Source organism: Poecilia reticulata, chromosome 17 (assembly GCF_904066995.2).
Source record: "Poecilia reticulata chromosome 17, P_reticulata-male-v2, whole genome shotgun sequence".
Taxonomy (NCBI): Eukaryota; Metazoa; Chordata; class Actinopteri; order Cyprinodontiformes; family Poeciliidae; genus Poecilia; species Poecilia reticulata.
This window is the reverse complement of record NC_088846.1, coordinates 31087320-31109674: the sequence shown is the minus strand read 5'-3', so window position 1 is coordinate 31109674 and position 22355 is coordinate 31087320. Positions and strand designations below refer to the sequence as shown.

General features: G+C 42.3%; 4 protein-coding genes across 11 annotated transcripts; 2 read left to right on the top strand and 2 right to left on the bottom strand.

The window, feature by feature from the left end:
- Positions 1-1401: 1401 nt before the first annotated feature.
- LOC103460579 (uncharacterized) lies at positions 1402-6624 on the top strand. Of its 7 annotated transcripts, none has more exons than XM_081598825.1 (4): positions 1402-1433; positions 1917-2058; positions 2694-3042; positions 4147-6624. In XM_081598825.1, the coding sequence occupies exons 3-4, from the start codon at positions 2940-2942 to the stop codon at positions 6228-6230; spliced, it is 2187 nt and encodes a 728-aa protein (XP_081454951.1). In that variant the 5' UTR covers positions 1402-1433; positions 1917-2058; positions 2694-2939; the 3' UTR covers positions 6231-6624. The 7 variants fall into 7 exon arrangements, with proteins under 7 accessions (XP_081454951.1, XP_081454949.1, XP_081454953.1 ...); XM_081598823.1 differs by having other exon boundaries at positions 1914-2058; XM_081598827.1 differs by lacking the exon at positions 1402-1433 and adding an exon at positions 1467-1673.
- A 2892-nt stretch (positions 6625-9516) lies between these two features.
- Positions 9517-11929, bottom strand: LOC108165976 (uncharacterized). The gene has a single exon (XM_081598846.1). The coding sequence runs from the start codon at positions 10631-10633 to the stop codon at positions 9647-9649; it is 987 nt and encodes a 328-aa protein (XP_081454972.1). The 5' UTR covers positions 10634-11929; the 3' UTR covers positions 9517-9646.
- A 1192-nt stretch (positions 11930-13121) lies between these two features.
- Positions 13122-16900, top strand: LOC103460580 (uncharacterized). Of its 2 annotated transcripts, none has more exons than XM_017303410.2 (2): positions 13122-13602; positions 15086-16900. In XM_017303410.2, the coding sequence occupies exon 2, from the start codon at positions 15205-15207 to the stop codon at positions 16651-16653; it is 1449 nt and encodes a 482-aa protein (XP_017158899.2). In that variant the 5' UTR covers positions 13122-13602; positions 15086-15204; the 3' UTR covers positions 16654-16900. The 2 variants fall into 2 exon arrangements, with proteins under 2 accessions (XP_017158899.2, XP_008401041.2); XM_008402819.3 differs by lacking the exon at positions 13122-13602 and adding an exon at positions 14579-15005.
- Positions 16901-18612: 1712 nt separating this feature from the next.
- LOC145548140 (uncharacterized) lies at positions 18613-22303 on the bottom strand. The gene is made up of 2 exons (XM_081598844.1): positions 21611-22303; positions 18613-20573 (listed from the first exon to the last, which is right to left on the bottom strand). Exons 1-2 carry the CDS (start codon positions 21807-21809, stop codon positions 19714-19716), a joined length of 1059 nt encoding a protein of 352 aa, XP_081454970.1. The 5' UTR covers positions 21810-22303; the 3' UTR covers positions 18613-19713.
- Between the last annotated feature and the right edge of the window lie 52 nt (positions 22304-22355).

Below are 22355 nucleotides of genomic sequence, written 5' to 3'. Positions count from 1 at the left end.
CAACAATTGAATATTTGAGCGCAGTTTGTGAATCAAATACAACTGGTAGAGTTGATATAGAATTTCTAAATTGAATAGTGGGACACCAGTCCAGTGTCTTTTATCAGATTACTGGTTAAGCTGGAGTCCTTACAGGAAAGGTTTCCAATGAGACTTTATGGTAAACAATGACAATAGTTGAGCTCACCTGCAACCAAGCATAATAGTTTTTGGCACTAGTTATATTTTAGATTTAAATTTATTTATTATAAGAGTACGTTTCACTACATCACAATCTATTAATTGAACTACAGCGTTCTTGAAGTATTTGGTATCTGTTTTCTTAATCTAGGATGGACTGGTGATCTGCCCAGGGTCATGCGTGCGTGTATGATAATTAATGGATGGATAAATGTGTTCCTAAATATTTTTTAAGCCTTTTGTTTCAGCTAGATTGGGTGACAATAGATAAATACATATACATAATAATTCATTATTGTTGCTTGTTTTAAGTTGTTTATTACTAATGTGATTTTAACATTAAAAAAACAATAGTTTTAATTATTTTTTTAAAGGGACATACCACGTTACATTTTTATTTCTATTATTATTATTATTATTATTATTATTATCAATATTATTGTTATTATTATTATTATTATTATTATTATTATTATTATTATTAACGCGGCTGGTACAGGAAATAGCGCCACTAGCGGCGGCTGGTACAGGAAATAGCGCCACTAGCGCCCCCTTCACTTCCGGATTGCAATGGTCCCATTTCCATATAAGGTAAGAGGCTGACAGTGGTCCGTCCCCGCCCCTTTCTGCATGCTGCAGCGAGGTGTACTTGTCTCAGACCGGGCTGCCCCGTTGCCGCACGCTTCTGCTAACAACCGCCCCCATACGAGCTGCTACTTGATGCCTTTTTTCTTCTACTTCCGCCAGGGGGAGCGGGGATCACCTGAGGTCCATTTCCGCCCCCTGCTGGGCCGGAAGGGAACAGCAGATTGGCAGCAGAACAGATTACATGATCTGATCTGATCACAACTTTCCAATAATGGATTGGGTGAACTATTTTTTTTCTTTTTGCCTAGACAAGCTTTTAATAAATGTAATTATTTTTCACCTTTCCTACAGATTACACCAAAAGACAGATCCCACTTGTGAACTCTATGTTTTTATTAAATTAGGTATTTCAGTGAAGCTTCAGCAACATTTTTGACTGAATTTGAATTTAGAGCTTTAGAGTCGAAAACTGGTTAAAAGTTGGGAATTGTGAACTAACATATTGAAAGAGATCCATGTATTGTATAAACTGTATTTTTTGTTCTACATGTGGTCAAAGTGTTCAGGTCATGTTTAGCCCGTTATGTTTGACTGATGCGGTGATTTGAAATGTGATGTCAATGACTGGATTGTGAGTTAAATTGCTCCGGCTCGCTGTGTGACAGGTGAGTGTGTGACACTGTTGGCTCCTGATTGGCTGGAAACACTCACCTGAAAAGCCACTTTTAATCACAACCTGAAGGTGGCGCTGTGGCGCTGCAAAGCAGGTTATATGATAGAGAATGCTGCTGTAGAAATATAGCTACAAGGCCATCAGGTAAATGTAGAATTAGTCGAAAAAGAAGTGACACAGATTTACAGGAATTATTAAAGGAGGAACTAAAAGTTGACTCACGTCTCCACAGGTATTATAAGAGTGCAGCACATATTCAGGAAATATTCTTGGTTAATATTTGCTTCAATGACAGTTTGGAAAAGCTTTTATTCTCCTAAATGTGCTGTTCTCCTCCAGTCCAGCAAGGGGCGGTAAACCAGCTGCTTTGTTTCAGTGTGACAGCTGAAGTTAAACGAAACGGCTCCAGCAGCAGCTTGTGTTGTGGTGTTGAGTTTTAGCTACATATTCAGTAACAATGTCTTCATTTCAGCAGCTGAGAAATTTCATTAGAGAGCGACTAACTGCTGCTGTGGAAGAAATCTTCATACAGGTCGAAAAAACCATCGTCCGCTACGAGGAGGACATTAAACTGCTGGAAAAATGCTGGAAACCTCAAATAAAACTCACCAGAATCGGTAAGAAGCTACAGAGGCCGGCTAGTTCAGACTCATAAAATAAAATACAACATAAAAAAAATGAATAGATGAAAAATTGAGTCGTTTGGTTGGGATTTTTCTTCCTGTTACCATGGCAACTGTGACCAACCGCCCATTTGCTAGCTTTAGCAGCTACCACCATGTAGCTTAATTTGTATCCGGTTCGTCCGTTTTACCGGGTTATTCTGCTTCTGCTAACGACAGTAGACTAGAATTGGAAAATAAAACAATTTAAAAAAATTTATGGGGAAACAGAAAACGCCAAAAATAGCTATAAAGTTAAGCTTTTAAAAAAATGTTATTTATTTGCACATTTTTTACGGAGAAGAGATGGAAAAACTTGAGTGAACTTGATTTGCTTTGTTTTCTGACTCTACCTTAAATATATTTGCTCTCTTACAGTAAATTGAATTTGTACATCATTATATAGCTGACTGACGTCATTACTAATTCATAAAGTCCTTCAATTCCAAAGAGAATCTATGTCTCAATTGTTACTCATTTATTTATTTTTTAAGGCTGTAGTAAAACAGAAATGATCTTAGAGTGTAAACTCATTGACAATAACTAAATATTTATTCTATTTGCAATAACTCATAAAATGAACGGACCAGGATGTCTGGATCAGAACCAACACCGGTTCTGGAGACGGTCATCATGAGCTCTTGGGTCTCCTTGTTCCTACAGACGAGCCAAAGCAGCATGTCAGCAATAAGAAGGAGGTTCTGACCGACCCGGAGCTCCGGAACCAGCAGAGTCTAGACCAGAAGGAACCAGAACCTCAAGAAATTAGACAGAACCAGCAGGAACCAGAACCTCAGTGTGTAGGAGGGAAACAGCAGGAACATGATCATATTCAGATGAAAGAAAACCAGAAGGAACCAGAGTTTGGAAATACGGTGATCCAGTACCAAGAGGAGATCAGAAAGCTGGATATCTGCTGGATTCAGCTCACCAGAACCGGTATGAAACTCACCAGAACCGGTATAGAGCTCACCAGAACCGGTATGAAACTCACCAGAACCGGTATGAAACTCACCAGAACCGGTATAGAGCTCACCAGAACCGGTATAGAGCTCACCAGAACCGGTATGAAACTCACCAGAACCGGTATGAAACTCACCAGAACCGGTATAGAGCTCACCAGAACCGGTATGAAACTCACCACACTGCAAAAACACAACATCTTACCAAGTATTCTTCATCTAGTTTCTAGTGCAGATGTCTTGGTGCTCTTAAAATAAGACCAAACTAACTGACAAGTAATTTTTCAGCAATATTTTCCAGATTGTTCAATAATTCCTTAGTATTGATGAAAAAGTAATTGTTCCGTTGGCAGATTATTTATAGCATGAGAAAATGTCTTGTTTGTAAGTGAAACAAAATCTGCCAATGGAACAATACTTTTTCATCAATACTAATAAATGATTGACTTAAAACACATATATCTTGCTGAAAGATACAGGAGCCACAAAACTACTTCCATGTTAGTTTTGTCCTATTTTATGTTTATTACGATATTTTCACTACAAATTAGACCAAAGTTACTTGGTAAGGTTTTGTGTTTTTGCAGTGCAGAACTGGTGGAATCAGCAGAATGTAGATGCTGAGCAGCTTTCTGTCCACCTTCTGCAGCTCAGGATTTAGGCCCGTTTTCAGAACCTGTAGATAGTTTGGATGGATAAGAGACAAAATAACTGAGGAACATCCTGCTTCTAGATATTCAAGGCAAAGGTCCAGGTTATTTGTGTTGCACAGAAGATGCTTTACAGCATAAAAACACACAGCCACCAACTGAAATATTACATTTTGTCCAGTTCAATCATTTTACATTAAGTTGTTGATTAATGTTTTATTATTATTACTATAATTGTGTTATTCATTAGGGATCAGAGCAGATTCTAGAAAAGATCTTAAATCTCCAGTCGTTTTGCTTCATTCTAAAAATAAATCAAATATATTGGACTTAATTTAGACCGATGGTACCAGATCGGCTGGCCGACACGCTGTGAATCACAGCATCAGTTTCATGCTGGGAAGTTATTCTGTTCCTTTCTGTTCCTCCAGACTTCCCAAAGCAACATGTCTGGAAGGAAGAGGAAGCTCTCAGTGACCAGAGGGAGCCAGAACCGACAGATCCAGATTATCTGCAGTGTGACGACGACCAGAAGAATCCAGAAGGTGTTAAAGAGGACGAGGAGGATGTAGATCAGTCTGAGGATGAACCGGGGGAACCAGAACCTCCAGAGCGTGAAGATGGTGAAATAAATTCAGAGTTTCTGGATATTAAAAAGGATCCGGAAGAACCTGATCCTATGAAGATCAAAGAAGACCAAGAAAAACCAGAACCTCCACAGTTAGAAGAGAAACTAGAGAACCCAGAAGGTTTAAAGGTTAAAGCGGATCCAGAACCTCCACAGATTAAAGTCGAACAGGAGGAACCAGAACCAGAACCTCCACGGTCTGACAGTGAACATGAGAAACCTCAGCTGCTCCCCATCCTGATCCAGAGCAGCCAGCAGATCCAGCAGCTGTTGTCGACACGTGAAACCGACGCCTTTATGGACCTGTTGCCTTCTCATCAACCAGAACCAGACAAGGAACAGCTTCACCATCAGAACCCTCCAGAACTTCAGCACCATTTCTACTCAGGTGCAACGCTGGATGCTGAGCAGATCACAGAGGAATGTAATGGATCAGAACCGCCACCTGTCCAGCAGGAGAGGAAGAAGCTCTGCAGCTGCTGGGAGGCAGAACAGTTTATGGCAGCAGGGTCTCAGGAACACGGCTGGATCGGACCAGAACCAGAACCAGAGCAGTTTCAGTGTGAAAACCCTGCAGAGGAGCAGCAAAGTTTTATCGAGCTTAAAACCTTTAATTCATGCAATTCTGAGCAGATGCAAGAGGAACCAGAACCTCCACATTTGCAGCAGCAGGAATCAGTCAGGAGTTGGGAGGAGAAACTTCTAATGGCCTCAACTTGTCGACAACATGGCTGGTTTCAACCAGAACCAGGCGCTGGTCCGCTTCACTATCAGAACTCGCCAGACGATCGCCACAGATTCATGGAGCTTTATGGTTTCTACTCCGGTGTGACACCAGGTCAGGAACACTACGGATCAGAACCTGTTCAGCTGCAGCAAAAGAACCCAGACCGGGAGCAGCTGGTCGCTCCGACCCGACCTGCAGCCGAGGACCAGAACCAGGAAGGAACCAGCTCTGTGGGGTCAGAGCGTCGTTCTAACACAGACACTATGAAGCTCAGTAAATGCTACGTGTGCAGTGCCGTAGTGAAGTCTCAGAGTTTGAATCAGCATCTAAAGACACATCCGGGTGTGAAACCGTATGTTTGCCAGCGCTGTGGAGAACGCTTCGCCCAACACGCTCGCCTGAGGGACCACAAGATGACCCACCTGGTGGACCACCTGAAAGCTCGGCAGCTAGCTGGAATCAAAAGCAGACAGAAGAACTTCTTCTGTGAAATATGCAAACGAGGCTTTGCTGAACTTGCTTTTCTAAAAATTCACTACAAAGCTCACAGGTGGGAGCAGCCATTTTGTGAAACCTGCGGGAAACATTTCACTTCTGAATATTCACGCAAGTGTCACCTGAAAATACACCAGAGGAAACGTGCAAAGCCATTTTACTGTGGGTTATGCAAGAAAAAGTTTGCTTGTCATTCAACCAAGAAATCCCACATGAAGAGGCACAAGGAACAGGAGCCGATATTGTATAAAACATGGCGGGAAACGTCCAAAACCACGAAGCCAGTCAACCACCGAGAAACTCCCTCAGCTGATGAGACTTTGTTTTGTAGAATATGCAAAATACTTTTTCTTTATAGGACTTCTTATATTGCCCACATGAAGTCCCACAAAAGCCCGGCCAACAGTTGTCGCAAATGTGGGAAAAGTTTTAAAGATAAACAGAGGCTGGCAGCTCACAGGAAGTCCCACAAAAAGAAACCAGCCTTCATTTGTAGAAAATGTGGGGAAAGTTTTAAAGATAAATCTGAAGTAGGTTCCCACATGAGAAGCTGTGGGAAGCTCTATGGATGTGAGAAATGTGGAAATAGGTTTTCCTCATGGAGGGGAGTCAGGTGCCACCAGGAAGGTGGACGTTGTAGGGGAAGAGTTCAGTCTGTCAAGTAGTTTTTTTTTTTGTTGCTTTTCTTCAGTTCCAGTGACGTTGCAAAGATGAGACACAACTTTCTGTAAAATAGTTGGAAGGTTATTGTTTGCTTTTTGTTTCGTTTTCAGTGCAAACAAAACGTTGGATGTTTTGTTCACTGATTTACTTGCTGAGGCCTTGATGGTGTTGAGCTGTATCTAGAGGTCCGATTGGGTCGTTGATGCTCTGACCTCATGTTGCCTGGGGAAACGTTCATTTCTGGATTGGAGGCTGATTCTAGTCTGAATTTCCTAAAAATAAAAAGTTCCATGTTTAACGTTCAAATCATCAGCCGATCCTCACAGGATCGGAGTTTATAATCTGTTTTTTAGATCTCAGTCTGTTACTCAGTTTAAAATAAACTAGATGAAAGACCCAAGGTGTCCGTGTGTAAATCAATCTGTGATGGAAGGTTCTGATCCGGTTCTGTTGGATGTTGCTCTTCTGCCTTTTTACTGTCTGTGTTACATCTGTTGCTTCAGGCCAGCAGATCTTCACCTTCCAGTTCGTCTTTAGAAACTTCTGCTGTGACCGACGGACAGAACAAACTGCTGAAAGTCTGACAGAGTTGGAGGTCCGACCCGGTCGCAGAAGGTTCTGCTGCAGATGAAGGAAACGGCTTCATGATGCAGCCGTTTTCTCCCAACGATGTCTTCAGTTCAGCATGGCCATCGTCCGCTACGAGGAAGACATCAGACTGCTGGAAATCTACTGGAAACCTCAGATAAAATTCAACAGAACCGGCATGTAGCTAAATATTAAACTAAGTAAAGAGATAAATAAGATGGTTTATAATCTGAACTCTGTTTTATAGACAGACTTCAGTCTCTCAAACTGCGTTGAGACCGGTGTTTTGTATTAATGTGTTGTCATGTTAAGCGGTGACAATCTTCCGGTAACGTTTAATTTTTAAGTTATCTGTTGTGAACATTTAAACAAGCAAACAAAGGAATATACAGTCTTTACCACAAAAAATAGACTGAACCCCAGTCAACACCACACAACAGTCAGGGCATAAAAAATGAACTTCTCTAATTCAGAGTCAAAGCTATAATGGGTTTTATTATTACGGCGTCATCATTGAATACAGGGTGAAGGTTCAAACTCCAAACGAAGAATCATTTACTGACATCAACTTTCCAAGAAACATTGAGCTTCTTGTTTTACAAACATGAAGAGAGAAGCTGAAATGTGTATAAACAGAAGAAAAAGTAGCTGCAGCAAATAATTTAAAGCTCACCACCAGCAGGACTTCACCTGCAGAGTCTCAGACTCGTACTTCATGGAGATTCATCAGATCAGCCTGATCAACAGGACAGATGATCAGAGGAACAGTTTTTACCTCCATCATTATGCTCAGGACTGAAGTATGGGTAGAGTTTCTCCTTGAAGCAGCAGCCAGTAAAGGAGCAGATCAGAGCTGCAGCATCTACATCACAGAAGGAGACCAGACCCTGATCATAATCCACAAACAGATCATAAACAGATTTGACAAGTCACATTCCCCTGGATATTTAAGATCTAAGAGGTTTGTCTGAGCTCCTTTTCTCTCAGACAAACTCATCACTTTTTTCTGCATTTATTGTGCTGTAGAAATCACAGCCAAACTCTCCCCATGAATAAAACTGATCAGATCAGACACTGACCCCACAATAACAGAAACTATGATCAAATGGTTTCTGTCTATAACCAGGTTTCCCCTCAGCAGGGCGCGGTGTGCAGACACATCCTGGTTTAACCTGCAGCTGTTTTTCATTGCTCATCATCACAGCTTTTAATCTTCCTTTTTGAAGCTTGTGTGTTCATCAGAATTGGTATGCAGTTAATCATTCAGACTCTCTGACCCACTTGCGTACCTACTGTAGGGCTAATGCTAGCGGCACCGAGCCTGTGGGGCTGATGCTAGAGGCACCGAGCCTGTGGGGCTAATGCTAGCGGCACCGAGCCTGTGGGGCTAATGCTAGCGGCACCGAGCCTGTGGGGCTAATGCTAGCGGCACCGAGCCTGTGGGGCTAATGCTAGCGGCACCGAGCCTGTGGGGCTAATGCTAGCGGCACCGAGCCTGTGGGGCTAATGCTAGCGGCACCGAGCCTGTGGGGCTAATGCTAGCGGCACCGAGCCTGTGGGGCTAATGCTAGCGGCACCGAGCCTGTGGGGCTAATGCTAGCGGCACCGAGCCTGTGGGGCTAATGCTAGCTGCACCGAGCCTGTGGGGCTAATGCTAGCGGCACCGAGCCTGTGGGGCTAATGCTAGCGGCACGGAGCCTGTGGGGCTAATGCTAGCGGCACGGAGCCTGTGGGGCTGATGCTAGCGGCACCGAGCCTGTGGGGCTAATGCTAGCGGCACCGAGCCTGTGGGGCTAATGCTAGCGGCACCGAGCCTGTGGGGCTAATGCTAGCGGCACCGAGCCTGTGGGGCTAATGCTAGCGGCACCGAGCCTGTGGGGCTGATGCTAGCGGCACCGAGCCTGTGGGGCTAATGCTAGCGGCACCGAGCCTGTGGGGCTAATGCTAGAGGCACCGAGCCTGTGGGGCTAATGCTAGCGGCACCGAGCCTGTGGGGCTAATGCTAGCGGCACCGAGCCTGTGGGGCTAATGCTAGAGGCACCGAGCCTGTTGGGCTAATGCTAGAGGCACCGAGCCTGTTGGGCTAATGCTAGAGGCACCGAGCCTGTGGGGCTAATGCTAGAGGCACCGAGCCTGTGGGGCTAATGCTAGAGGCACCGAGCCTGTGGGGCTGATGCTAGCGGCACCGAGCCTGTGGGGCTGATGCTAGCGGCACCGAGCCTGTGGGGCTAATGCTAGAGGCACCGAGCCTGTGGGGCTAATGCTAGAGGCACCGAGCCTGTGGGGCTAATGCTAGCGGCACCGAGCCTGTGGGGCTGATGCTAGAGGCACCGAGCCTGTGGGGCTAATGCTAGCAGCATGACTGTGGACATGCTGTCTGCCATCAGAGAGCTGCTCGATACGGAGGACTGTGGATTTTGTTCATTCACAGCAGGGTACCAACATTTTTGTCCATGTGTGATGAGGCCTGTGCACAGGATGTTTAATATCCAGGTCACTTAACACACCAAACTGTTTTTCTTTTTCCAACTACTTTTGTTTAAAGATTTTATGACACCAATGTTCTTATCAGAGTTGTATTTTTTTAAGTTTTGATTCTGAAATAAAAAAGTATAATTGACCTGAAGTTTGGTAGATTTTTAGTCCTTTTAGTTTGTAGCTTCAGGATTCTCTCCAGTCAGAATGCAAACCATTAATAAATTGTTGATTAATGGCTTATTATATTAAAATATGTGCCACTTAACATCTGCTCAGACCTTCTTTCATTGTTGCACTTTGGCCGCTGGCCAGAATAAAAGAATATGTAACAATCGGTTTGAGAGTCAAAGGACTACTTCTCACTAATGTGTTTTTGTTTCATGTGAAAATTCAGTTTTCTACTTTCAATGAAGCTTTTTCCACATATTTGACATGAAAAAGGCCTATCCCCTGTGTGGGTTCTCCTGTGAACATTTACATTTGACCTATGTGAAAAACATTTTCCACATGTTTTACAAGAAAAGGGTCTATAACCAGGTCTATCACCTGCATGAATTTTCTTGTGAAGATTTAAATTGTCAACTCGAGAAAAGCTTTTCCCGCATGCGTCACAAGAAAAAGGCCTTTCACCAGTATGACTTTTCATGTGATGACTTAAATGATCCATTCTAGACAAACCTTTACCACATATGTCACAGACAAAAGGCCTCTCACCTGTATGACTTTTCTTGTGAGCTTTTAAATACGCCATTCGAACGAATGATTTTTCACATGCGTCACAAGAAAAAGGCCTCTCACTTGTAGGAAGTTTTTGGTGAACTTTTAAATAACCACTATGAGAGAAACTTTTTCCACATGTGTCACAAGAAAAGGGCCTCTCACCTGTATGAATTTTCTTGTGAAGATTTAAATTGTCATTTCGAGAAAAGCTTTTCCCGCATGCGTCACAAGAAAAAGGCCTTTCACCAGTATGACTTTTCATGTGATGACTTAAATGATCCATTCTAGACAAACCTTTACCACATATGTCACAGACAAAAGGCCTCTCACCTGTATGACTTTTCTTGTGAGCTTTTAAATACGCCATTCGAACGAATGATTTTTCACATGCGTCACAAGAAAAAGGCCTCTCACTTGTAGGAAGTTTTTGGTGAACTTTTAAATAACCACTATGAGAGAAACTTTTTCCACATGTGTCACAAGAAAAGGGCCTCTCACCTGTATGAATTTTCTTGTGAAGATTAAAATTGTCAACTCGAGAAAAGCTTTTCCCGCATGTGTCACAGACAAAAGGCCTCTTGCCTGTATGACTTTTATTGTGAGCTTTTAAATACGCCATGCAAACAAATGACTACAAATAGCAGGCAGTCACGTTGATATCTGGGGAACATTTACAGATTCAAAGTGACAAAAGGAAACTGGTGGTAAATTCACAAAGCCTGCAGATCCAGTAGAACTGACAGAACTAACACAAAACACTGGAGCTGCCTGTTGTGCATTTCATCGTTCCTGTAAGCCTGAACATGAAATGAGCAGAATCTGAATAATTTTCTGGAACACCCTGTGATTATAAAAATAAGCTTTAATAAGTAACTCCACTTAATAAAATTCCTCATAAATATTGATTTATTGCAGTTTTTCACAATATAAATCATGTGTTATTTAAATTACAACTTAAGTTGCTTTAAACATGTATTTTTGATGGGTTATTTTCCATGTCTTGGATGGCTGAGAACCTATAAATATGTTGGAATTGAATATTTGGGAGGCATCATAACTTAAACTTAAAGGTCAGCACCAGTTTTCTAGAAAAAAAGGAGGGGGGGGGGATTTGTTTTCGCATCCACCTGAATAATGTGTAGTTACGCCACTGTTTCCAAGGCATCAGGTGGCAGTTTATCATGATTCAGCCAAAGTAATGAAATAACAAACTGTTTATTGTCGATGTGTTTCTTCCTATTGAGCAGTGAAAGTAAATAAAAGGTGTTTCATGTCTTTTGCTTTAAGTATTTAGTTACTGGAGGGTTTTTCGTTAGTGCTGCAGAGCCACAGCTAACAGCTAGCAGCTAACAGCTAGCAGCTAGCTCTAACGGAGCCTGTACCGTTCAGCAGCGCAGCTGTTGCTCCTCCTTCACTTTGGACTGAACCATTGTTCTAACAATAGTGGGGGGATGAATGGCAGATTTACTTCGTTCTTTGTTTCTATTTAATATTGATATTGTTTAAATTCAAGGGGTTCTTTTATGATTTCTTTGGGGGGACAATTCTAGACTTTTCCGAGATTGGGGGGCGTGTGGGCGGCGGACCCCCTTCCGGGATTTACGCCAATGGCTAGAAGTGTTCAGCAACTCACATTACAGATACTTGAGTCAATTCCAATGTTCTTCTGATCAGTGCTGGTCAGAAACTTCATTTATGTTCACATTGCGGCTATTCGTGAGTTGGAATTAATTAATTCTGGTGAATGTGTGCAACAAATGCGGTGCAACATTAAATACATTAAATTAAAGTTTTGCAGACGGTTTCGTCACACAAGTAGCATTTGAACAGGCATCAACACGGCCACCTGCAATTTAGAAACATCTGCGGTGCGCAAAGGTTTCAACCAGTAAATTTAGCCACCAGTTAATCTGTAACAGCGGTTATAGGTCCACTGACGGATCTCATCAGCTCCTTCATCCGGACCTACCAGAACTTTGTCTCTGTTGAGTTTGATCTCTGGTTTCCAGTTGATCCCCATCATCCTGCGCTGAGCATCGAGCTCCTCCTCGTAGCAGATGATGGTTTTTTCCACCTCTGAGAAGATTTCTGCTGCAGCAGCAGTTAGTCTCTCTCTGATAAAATCTCTCAGGTGCTGAGCGGAAGTCATGGTTGCTGAGATATTAGCTGAGAAACGATAAAACAACCGTATTCTGGATGATTCCACACAACCTGATGCTAAATCCTTTAGTTTTCCTTTTGCTGGGGTCAAACTGAGACAGAGCAGCTGATTGGTTTATTCACAGCCCAGGATTAGACTGGAGCAAGAACTGACCTTTAACCTGTCATTAACCAATCATAATGCAGCAAATGTTCATTGAGCTCCTGCCCTTTTCCTCCTTGGTGCTTTTTATTGAGTGAGACTGCTGGGAAGTTGGGTTAATTTATATTTATAAATGTTTAATAAAACTTTAGATGCATTCAATGTTTTCCTTTATGTTATTTCAGTTTAGCCTTTCAGTTAACCAGCTTGTAGAGGTCAAACATAGAGAAGATCTGCTGTCCGTGGCAGCAGCACAACAGAAACAAACAATAAAAGATGCTCACAGAAAACACATGATGAAAACTAAGAATTTAAACTTCTGTATTGGAGCCACTCAACAGCGCCATCTTTAGGTTGTGATCAGAATTTTCTTTGTTCCTAAAGTTTGTGGGAACATGAATGTTTTTAGGGTTTCTGCATCATATGAGGCAGATTTTTCCCCATCAGATTCAAATGCAGTGTTTCCTCTGGGCCGCAGGGGCTGATGGGAGCTTCACTGAAATATGTTTCTCCATTTTTAGTCCTGAGATATGAAGCAGGAATATTTCCATGATGTGATTTTAGATGAATTTCTTAATTTTGAGGGCCACAAAGCCGGTTCAGCTGAGTTCATGTAAACTGAAGCAGGAAACAATCCACCAGTAGTTTAGCTGAATAAAAACTCAACCTGTGAGATTCAGATGTTTGTTAATGTGACATTAAAAATGGGCCAATTTCTTTCATCAGTAATGTTTAATAGTGAGTTACTGCATATCCTCTGCTGCGATCAGCTGATCTCATAAGCAAGCGCACCCTAATGCTATGCTGCATCAATACCAATACTCCACTTAAAGCAGCTTTAATTCAATATTCTTTTGGTCTTCTTGAATTCACATCTTTAACTTTACTGTTTTTAAACCAGACGTTAAGTTCAGCTGTTCCAGGAGGATCATAATGTTCGCAGCTCTGGAGCAGCTTTCAAATTAATTCAGTTTATATTTATGATTGAACTTAAACAGTTATTTGGGGTTTGGACATAATCATCAATTAAAAATGATAAAAAAATCATTGATTGATCAGATGGAAGGCTGCCGTTGTTATGCAGTTCCAGTCCAGTCCAGCAGGGGGCGGAAATGGACCGACCAGCTGCTTTGTCTCACTGTGACACCGAGCGGAAGGAAAACAGAAAGACGACGGAATATTTCAGTAACTACGTCTTCAGTTCAGCACCAGATGGCGGCTAACTGCTTCTGCTGTCGTTCACTGCGAGGAAAACCTGATCTGATGGAAACTCCAGATGAGAATCGGTATGAATCAGTTTGATCGGTTTACAGTTTGAGCTTCCAGCGTTACTCAGTGTTTTAAGTTCAGTCCGGTGTTGCGGTTTAATGGGTTTTCATGTTAACTGGTGACTAACTTCCGGTCGCCTAAGGACCCCGCTTAGCTGCCCTCGTCAAAGCCGTTCTAATAAAGAATTACAGACTGGCCCTCTGACAGTCTTTTTGTGTGCTAAAAACGTTTCTTCCAGGGTTTAATTAGTTATGTTCGTTTTTTAAACATCAGGCGCTGCTTTAAACACTTTATCATTTTTCTGTTTATGTATTCTCAGTTAACATGAATATTAAATATATATTATAAACCCCAGATGAAAACGGAACACATGAAACCAACAGAAGATGCAGCAATAGCAAAAATAAATGCTGCAGCTTTGACTAAACCTTCAGACAAGCGGTGCGTTCCCACTTCACTTGTAAAACTGATGCTACATCCTGTCAACTTGTTCAGGTTTGAACTTAAACACTAAATTAACTTGTTAGAAGACAGACACTATAAAAAATACATTTTATTGCCTAGATTGTCCTGACTTCCTCAGTTTTGAGCTTTCTTATTATGTTTCATCTATAACTGCATTATTACACTTAGTATTATTCAGATTATATCCATCCATCCATCCATTTTCTTACACCTTGTCCCTCAGTGGGGTCAGGAGGGTTGCTGGTTCCTCTCCAGCTAACGTTTCGGGCGAGAGGCGGGGTCACCCTGGACAGGTCGCCAGTCTGTCGTAGGGCAACACAGAGACACACAGGACACACAACCATGCACACACACACACACACCTAGGGGCAATTTGAAGAGGCCAATTAACCTGACAGTCATGTTTTTGGACTGTGGGAGGAAACTGGAGTACCTGGAGAAAACCCACCATGCACAGGGAGAACATGGAGACTCCATGCAGAAAGACCCCCAGCCGGGAATCGAACCCAGAACCTTCTTACTGCAAGGCAACAGCTCTACCAACTGCGCCACTGTGCAGCCCCTATTCAGATTATAGTGTTTCTTTATTCTGTGCTGTTTCAAACCCTTTTCTTTTTATGCATTCTGTTTTTATTTGACTTTATTTTGTTATAATCGCGTTAACGTGGAATACAAAATCTTATATCAAATGAATAACTATATTTTATTTAGTTTCTTCTCCACCTCCAAACTGTCAGTGCTGCATAGAGAGCAGCTGTCACATTACTTGTCCTTGTGATTGTTTGCACCGACTCTCGTCATTATCAACTTGCTGCCTCATCCAAAGGAGTTCAGTGTGAATGCTGTTTCCTGCCAAGTGCTTTCCTGTGTTCGAGTTCACATCTGGAGTCTCTAACAGGGAGGATGGACAAAGTTTCCTGATGGAATTGCTCCCAAATATCCAGTTTTAATGAAGGTGGAGTCAGATGGTTCCAATGAAGAATGAGATGGTCATCAATTTAATTATATTAATGATGTCCTCCTTTCTCCCTACAGGCCTTCAAAAGTCACATGTCTCCATTGAGACGGAAGCTTCTTCCGTCCCTCGTCTCTGTAGCCTGGGCAGGAGGCCTTAACCAGACGAAGAAGAACCTCAGTGGACTGAACAGAATCGGATGGAACCAGATCCAATACAATGGATTAAAGAGGAAGAGGAGGACACAACACTGATGGAAGAAGAAAAGGAGGAAATAAAGTCTTCATGGGCTAAAGAAAAACAGAAACAAACAGAACCTTCACTGATTGAAAAGCAGGAGAACCCAGACACCCATAGGATTAAAGAAGAAGAGGAGAAACAAGGATTACAGTGGATTAAAGAGGAAGACCAGGAAACCAAACGCTCAAGTTTGGAAGAGGAAAATGAAGAACCAACATCTTTACGGGTTGAAGAGGAACAGAAGAAACCAGAAACCCCACTTACTGGAGAACAGGAGGATCTAGAATCTAAATGGATTAAAGAAAAAGAAGAACCAGATTCAATACTGATAGTTGAAGTAAAGGAAGAAACAGATTCTTCTTCATGGATTAAACATGAACAGCAGAAACTGGAACATTTTCCAACTGGGCAGGACCAGAAGGACGGCGGCAGCAGTGAGGAGGGAGAGCAGCTTGTCCAGGAGCAGACCGTTGCTTTGATGGAGACTCCTCTTCAGGAAGTCTCCAGGAAAAGTGCTGGAGAACCAAGAACTGAGCAACGGTCATTTCATACACCTACACAGGAAGGAAGCAGCTCCACAGTGTTACAGAGTCAGTCTCATGCTGACACAAAGAATATGTCTTTAAAATGTGAAATTTGTGAAAGAGCATTTAAGAAGAGGTTTAACTTGAAAGAGCATTACAAAACCCACACTGGGGAGAGACCTTTTTGTTGTGAAACATGTGGGAAACGTTTTTCTCGATTCAGTATTTTAAAAGTTCACAAGCAAACTCATACAGGTGAGAGACCTTTTTCTTGTGAAACATGTGGGAAAACATTCTTGCGAATTTATAATTTAAATCTTCACAAGAAAGTTCACAGTGGTGAGAGGCCTTTTTCCTGTGACACATGTGGAAAATCTTTCTCTCGTATTGATAATTTAAATTTACATAAGAAAAGGCATGTAGATGAGAAGCTTTTAAAGAATCAGGCACCTGAGAGGCCTTTCTCTTGTGAAACATGTGACAAAAGTTTCTCTCGAATTGATCATTTAAAAGCTCACAAGAACATTCACACAGGTGAGAGACCTTTTTCTTGTGACACTTGTGGGAAAACTTTTTCTCATATTGGCAATTTAAGTATTCATAAGAAAGTCCATACCGGTGAGAGACCTTTTTCTTGTGAAACGTGTGGGAAAGGCTTTATAAATAGTTCGAACTTGAATGTTCACAGGAGAACTCACACGGGTGAAAGACCTTATTCATGTGAAGTATGTGGGAAAGCTTATTTTATCCGCAATCACTTAAATGTACACCAGAGAACCCACACAGGCGAGAGGCCTTTCTCATGTCAAATATGTGGCAAAGGTTTCATTGAAAATAGGAAACTGAATTATCACATGAAAAGAAAGCACAGAAGTAAGAAATAGTAATTTGACTCTCACTGGTTAACAATAAATATTTAGAATTTCTTAGTAGTTTATTTTTTAGTAGTATATTAGAAAAGGAAAAAAACTAATTAATCTTAAACATGAGTAGGAGTGAAGTTGACGTGTCAGGTTGTTTTGTGGGGAGACTCTGGCTCGTTGGGTGTTTCTGCAATCAGAAGGTTTTTGGTTTTTAAAGCTTCAAGTTGAAATTTTATAATAAATGTTGAATTTAAACACTTGAAGACAATTTGTTTTTCTTTAAAATTTGAAAGTACCTTTTTAGTTTTAATGCAGTAGAGATGATAAAAATGTAATTTTCCTGTGTGTTTGTTAGGAAAAGCTGTTTGAGGTCTTTGGAGTTTAAAATGATAAACTGCAGTGACAGACTATAGATTCTCCAGAGTGATGGAAAGTTTGGGATCCTTTTGTTCAGATAGTTTACAGATCAGAGGTCTGAACACAGTCAGCTGTGTCTCTGTAAGTACAGGTTTAAGCTGATTTATGTTGAATAAACGCCAACATGTCACTCTAATAACACAATGACGGTTACAAGCAGGCCTGGATCGGAGAACCGAGGACGCCCCGACATCTGGACCTCAAGGTCTGGTTTTCTCTCTTTATCATTTTTTAACTGAGCCAGTGTTCAGAACCAGCACCGGGTGGATCTCATGCGCCACTGCTGCTGTCCCTGGGCTGCAGCCGCCTGTTGGACTAGCAGCTTTTGTTGTTTTGTTTTTCAGACGTACCCTGACATTTCATTTCATGTGAACGGTCTCAGTCACTGGTGTTTAAAAGATGGGAAGCAGGAAGAGCCAGGATGGTCCAGAGGAGGCCAGAATTAAAAAGACAAAACTGGAAACATTAAAAGTGCAAAACTGAGCAACTTTTCCAAAACAACAACCATGTCAGTAACGTCAAATGTGTACGATGAATAAGGCAAGATATACTAATAGTACACATGAACATGTTTTTATAAAAATATTAAATTAATGTGATATTATGTGAAAATGCAGCATTTCTTGCCCGTCATCTCAGGAAGGGAAACATTGTGAAATCATCCTCCATACACTGATGCATTCCAAGCCTTTGTTTCCTGTAGTTTTTATGATTCACAGATAATGAAAACTCAAAATTCAGTGTCTCATAAAACCAGAACGCAGTGAATAAAGTGATTATTGGGATCTGTCATGTCCTGATCAGATCATCGGTTCCTCAGTGGGTCAGTTGGATTCTGCTGACTGGACAGAATCCATGAAATGATCAGATCATCAGCTTCTGTCATTTAATGCCAACAGAAACATTCTGAAAGACAATGCAGTGAAAAAAGCTGCTTATCTGTTTATTTTCACACTGAAACATTTAGATAGAAACATTAAAAAGTTGGTTTGAGGATCAGTTACACTTTAGGAATGTTGAATAAATATAACCGTTCAATACTGTTAAAGGCTTTTAGTGACAGTAACGGGTCTAGTTTCTCATTTAATATTCACAAGTCTAACATTATAAAAACCATAATAATACTTAGATTAGCTAAATGTAGGTTTGCATTAAGAGGCTAATTGATCCAAAGTTTTCATATCTATTGTTTGGTTTCTCTTCTCAAAGTTGCTGGAAGAATTTCACTATAAAAATCTTACTTAAATGCCCTGCGACAGACTGGTGACCTGTCCAGGTGACCTGTCCAGGCGACCTGTCCAGGCGACCTGTCCAGGTGACCTGTCCAGGTGACCCCGCCTCTCGTTAGCTGGAGAGGTCAGCAGCACCTCCTGACCCCACTGAGGGACGAGGGTGAAAGAAAATGGATGGATGGATGGAATCTTACTTAAACATTTCTAATAATATCAATTTCTATTTGAATGTTTTATAAACCTTTCTATAGCTGTTGAATTTTAATTTTGATGCCAATATTATGTATGATGGCTGGTTTCAAACTGACAACATGGAAATGAATCAAACGGCTTCAGGTGAACAGCAGAGGCTTTATTTAAAACCAGCAGCATGTCGCAGCTCAAATGAGAAGAAATCCAGACCATAGAGCTACTACAACTAGATCAGCACATAAACATGAACACACTGGTTCTTCCTCTTAGAGCTCTGACTTTCCTACATGAACATGTTTCAGGTGTTTCTACCTGAACATCTTCATTCACTTCCAGAGTAGAAATAAACTACAAACATCTTTAAATCTTCGTCCTGTAAAAACAAAACAAATGTAGTTCCTGTGTTTAAATTCAACATTATTAAACAAAATGTGAATCTTATTCAAAAACAAAGTGAAAACCTGTTAAACATTTTGGTTTTCACAGTAAAAGTATAAAATACGTTTATCAAATGTTGAATAAACTGAAAAGTTCTTAAGAAAAACAATGAAAAATCGAATGAACCACGTTGTCAACAACAACCATCAGCAGTTTTATGGACTTTAAAACTGGAAGTTTTAAAGTTTTCTCTACAACTCTGCTGTAGATAATTTAAGTTTCCAAACATCCATCTCTGCACATCAGGATATATTAAGGTTGAAGTTCAGCCTTTGATTAGGCCACTCCAGCCATATGATTCATTAGTTTGATTCTTCCTGTTGTAGATCTGGACTGAGCTTCAGCTGCTGGACAGATGGACCCACATGGACTTTGATGGTCTGAAGAGTAAAACGAGCCCACATCACCAGCCCTCCACCACCATGCCACCCATCTGATGATCCCATCTGATGGCGTGAAAACGTGTTTGTCCATCAGGTCAGAGCTGCTGGTGTCCAGAGGCTCCATGTGGTTCACAGTTTATAAAGAAAGTCTCAGCTTCATTTATCACCAGGTTCAAACAGTAACTTTATTTTCTAATACACTTTAAAAACAGAAAACTACCAAGAAAAGTTGAAATATTTCTCACAGTGAATCTGATTTGATGCTGTTTGTTCAGTTTATAATCATCTAATTCTCACCTCTGGGTTTTCTGGTCCAGATTTAATTAGAGACGTTTGAAAATGATTTGCTGCAGATATTTGGATTGAGTGAAAACAGGTTTAAAAGCTGAGGGACTTTTTCCACCTGAACATGTTTTATGCTAGAAGCTGTTCACAAAGCTCTCCCAGGAGAAAGGCCTCTCACCTGTGTGGCTTCTCCGGTGCATGTTTAATAGATAACGTCTAGTGAAACTTCTCCCACATGTTTCACAGGAGAAAGGCCTCTCACCTGTATGAACGTTCTTGTGGACGTTTAAATGACCAATTTGAAAGAAACTTTTCTTGCATATTGGACAAGTAAAAGGCCTTTCACCGGTGTGGGTTCTATAGTGAACATTTAACTGAGAACGTCTAGCAAAACCTTTACTGCATGTTTCACAGGTAAAAGGTTTTTCTCCAGTGTGGGTCATGTAATGCTGTTTTAAGTCATATTTATTCTTCAGTAATCTCCCACACACGCCACAGCTGACCGGTCCTTTCCTGGAGTCAGAGTGGGCCTGACCCTCTGACACGGTGGAGCAGCTGCTCCCTTCCTGATCTCTGCTCTCGGCTTCAGCAGACATGTGAAAGGAAGGATGCTCAGCTCTGGGTCCAGCACTCAGATCCCGTCTCTGAAGTGTGAAAGTCTCCATCACAGCAGCAAACTGCTTCTGGTCCAGCTGGTCTCCCTCCTCACTGCTGCAGACGAGCTTCTGGTTCTGCCTGGTCGGTAAAGGTTCTGGTTCCTGCTGTTCCAAATTAAACACCGGAGACTCTTCCTCCTCCTCCTCCTCCTCTTTAATCCACAGAGATCCTGGTTCCCAATGTTCTTCAGTCAGTGGAGGTTCTGGTTCCGCCTGCTCCTCCTCAGTCCACTCAGGTTCAGCTTCGTCCTCGTCATGACTGGACCTCGTCTCCTGGCCACAGGCCTGTTGGACGGCAGCAGCTTCCTCTTTAACCGACACATGTGGATTCTGGAGGTCTGTGGGACAAAGGAAGAGATGATTGATATAGATCGATTGATGATTCTCATCTATCAGGTCAATAAGTGACCAACACTCTTCGTCGGCCGAAATGGGTTTCCTCCTCCGCAGGGTGGCTGGGCTCTCCCTTAGAGAGAGAAGCTCGGTCATCCGGGAGGGACTCAGAGTAGAGCCGCTGCTCCTCCACGTCCAGAGGAGCCAGCTGAGGCTCGGGCATCTGGTCAGGATGCCTCCTGGACGCCTCCCTGGTGAGGAGATCATGTCCCACCGGGAGGAGGGGAGACCCAGGACACCTGGAGGGACGATGTCTCTCTATGGCCTGGAAACGCCTTGGGGTTCCTGGAGGAGATGGAAGAGGCTGGAGAGGGAAGTCTGGGCCTCCTGAGGCTGCTGACCCCACGACCCGGCATGCATGGATGGATGGATGGATGGATGGATGGAGGAAGATAGATAGATAGATAGATAGATAGATAGATAGATAGATAGATAGATAGATAGATAGATGGATGGATGGATGGATGGATGGATGGATGGATGGATGGATGGATGGATGGATGGATGGATGACTCTTCGTCACGTCGTCATGTTTTCAGCCCAATAGATTTGGAGCTCTAGCAGGAAAGTGTTTAAATGAAATGCCATATTCTAGGTCACTGATATCTACAGAGCAGTAGGTGATGTAACATTAACACCACCGTTGCTTAGTGATAATGATGGACCTGTGTGTCCGCAGCTCAGGTTTAAACCAGCAAACTACCGTTACAGGATGAACTCTGACCTCCAGCCGCTGTCCCCCATTAAAGAACACCGTCTGTTTTATTAACACACAGAAGTAAGAATATCGTTTCAGTTCAAAATTAAATAAGCCAACAAATACTGAATGTGTTGTCTTTGCTGATCCGGCGCCAGACTAAACTTTACATCGCTATAATTTGCTTCCTGTTTCTCCAACTCTTTGAATTGCATCATTAATCTTCTCCTCTCTTCCTTCTCCCTCTTTCTCTGTTTCCACATCAGCTCCTTCATCCGGACCTACCAGAACTTTGTCTCTGCAGCTCCGAACCGATTCTGATGAGTTTGATCTCTGGTTTCCAGTTGATCCCCATCATCCTGCGCTGAGCATCGAGCTCCTCCTCGTAGCAGATGATGGTTTTTTCCACCTCTGAGAAGATTTCTGCTGCAGCAGCAGTTAGTCTCTCTCTGATAAAATCTCTCAGGTGCTGAGCGGAAGTCATGGTTGCTGAGATATTAGCTGAGAAACGATAAAACAACCGTATTCTGGATGATTCCACACAACCTGATGCTGGAGCTCTTTGTTTCACTTCCGCTGGGGTCAAACTGAGACCGAGCAGCTGATTGGACCATTTCCGCCCCCTGCTGGACAGGACTGGAACTTCATTTTTTTTTTTTTTTTTACAAGCCTTTAGTCCAGTGGTTCTTAACCTGGTTCGGTCGAACCCCAGGGGTTCGGTGAGTCGGTCTCATGGGTTCGGTGGAGCCTCTGCTGTGGAGGTAAAGACATACTTGTGCAAAGTCATGTTGACGCCCCGCTTTGCCATCACTTGCTGCAGAGGATCACGTTACATTGCTTAGCCAATCAGAGGATCACGTTACATTGCTGAGCCAATCAGAGGATCACGTTACATTGCTTAGCCAATCAGAGGATCACGTTACATTGCTTAGCCAATCAGAGGATCACGTTACATTGCTGAGCCAATCAGAGGATCACGTTACATTGCTTAGCCAATCAGAGCTGCGGAGGAGCCCTGATTGAAGGAGCT

What these genes read in the sequence shown, in the direction of transcription:
- LOC103460579 (XM_008402817.3), top strand. Translation starts at nt 1,899, where the DNA reads ATGTCTTCATTTCAGCAGCTGAGAAATTTCATTAGAGAGCGACTAACT. An exon ending in AATAAAACTCACCAGAATCG is followed by an intron (nt 2,059 to 2,766) that starts GTAAGAAGCTAC and finishes TTGTTCCTACAG; the next exon opens with ACGAGCCAAAGCAGCATGTC. An exon ending in GATTCAGCTCACCAGAACCG is followed by an intron (nt 3,043 to 4,146) that starts GTATGAAACTCA and finishes CTGTTCCTCCAG; the next exon opens with ACTTCCCAAAGCAACATGTC.
- LOC145548140 (XM_081598844.1), bottom strand. Translation starts at nt 21,809, where the DNA reads ATGACTTCCGCTCAGCACCTGAGAGATTTTATCAGAGAGAGACTAACT. An exon ending in GCTGCAGAGACAAAGTTCTG is followed by an intron (nt 20,574 to 21,610) that starts GTAGGTCCGGAT and finishes TTTGTCCCACAG; the next exon opens with ACCTCCAGAATCCACATGTG.
- LOC103460580 (XM_017303410.2), top strand. Translation starts at nt 15,205, where the DNA reads ATGGAACCAGATCCAATACAATGGATTAAAGAGGAAGAGGAGGACACA.
- LOC108165976 (XM_081598846.1), bottom strand. Translation starts at nt 10,633, where the DNA reads ATGGCGTATTTAAAAGCTCACAATAAAAGTCATACAGGCAAGAGGCCT.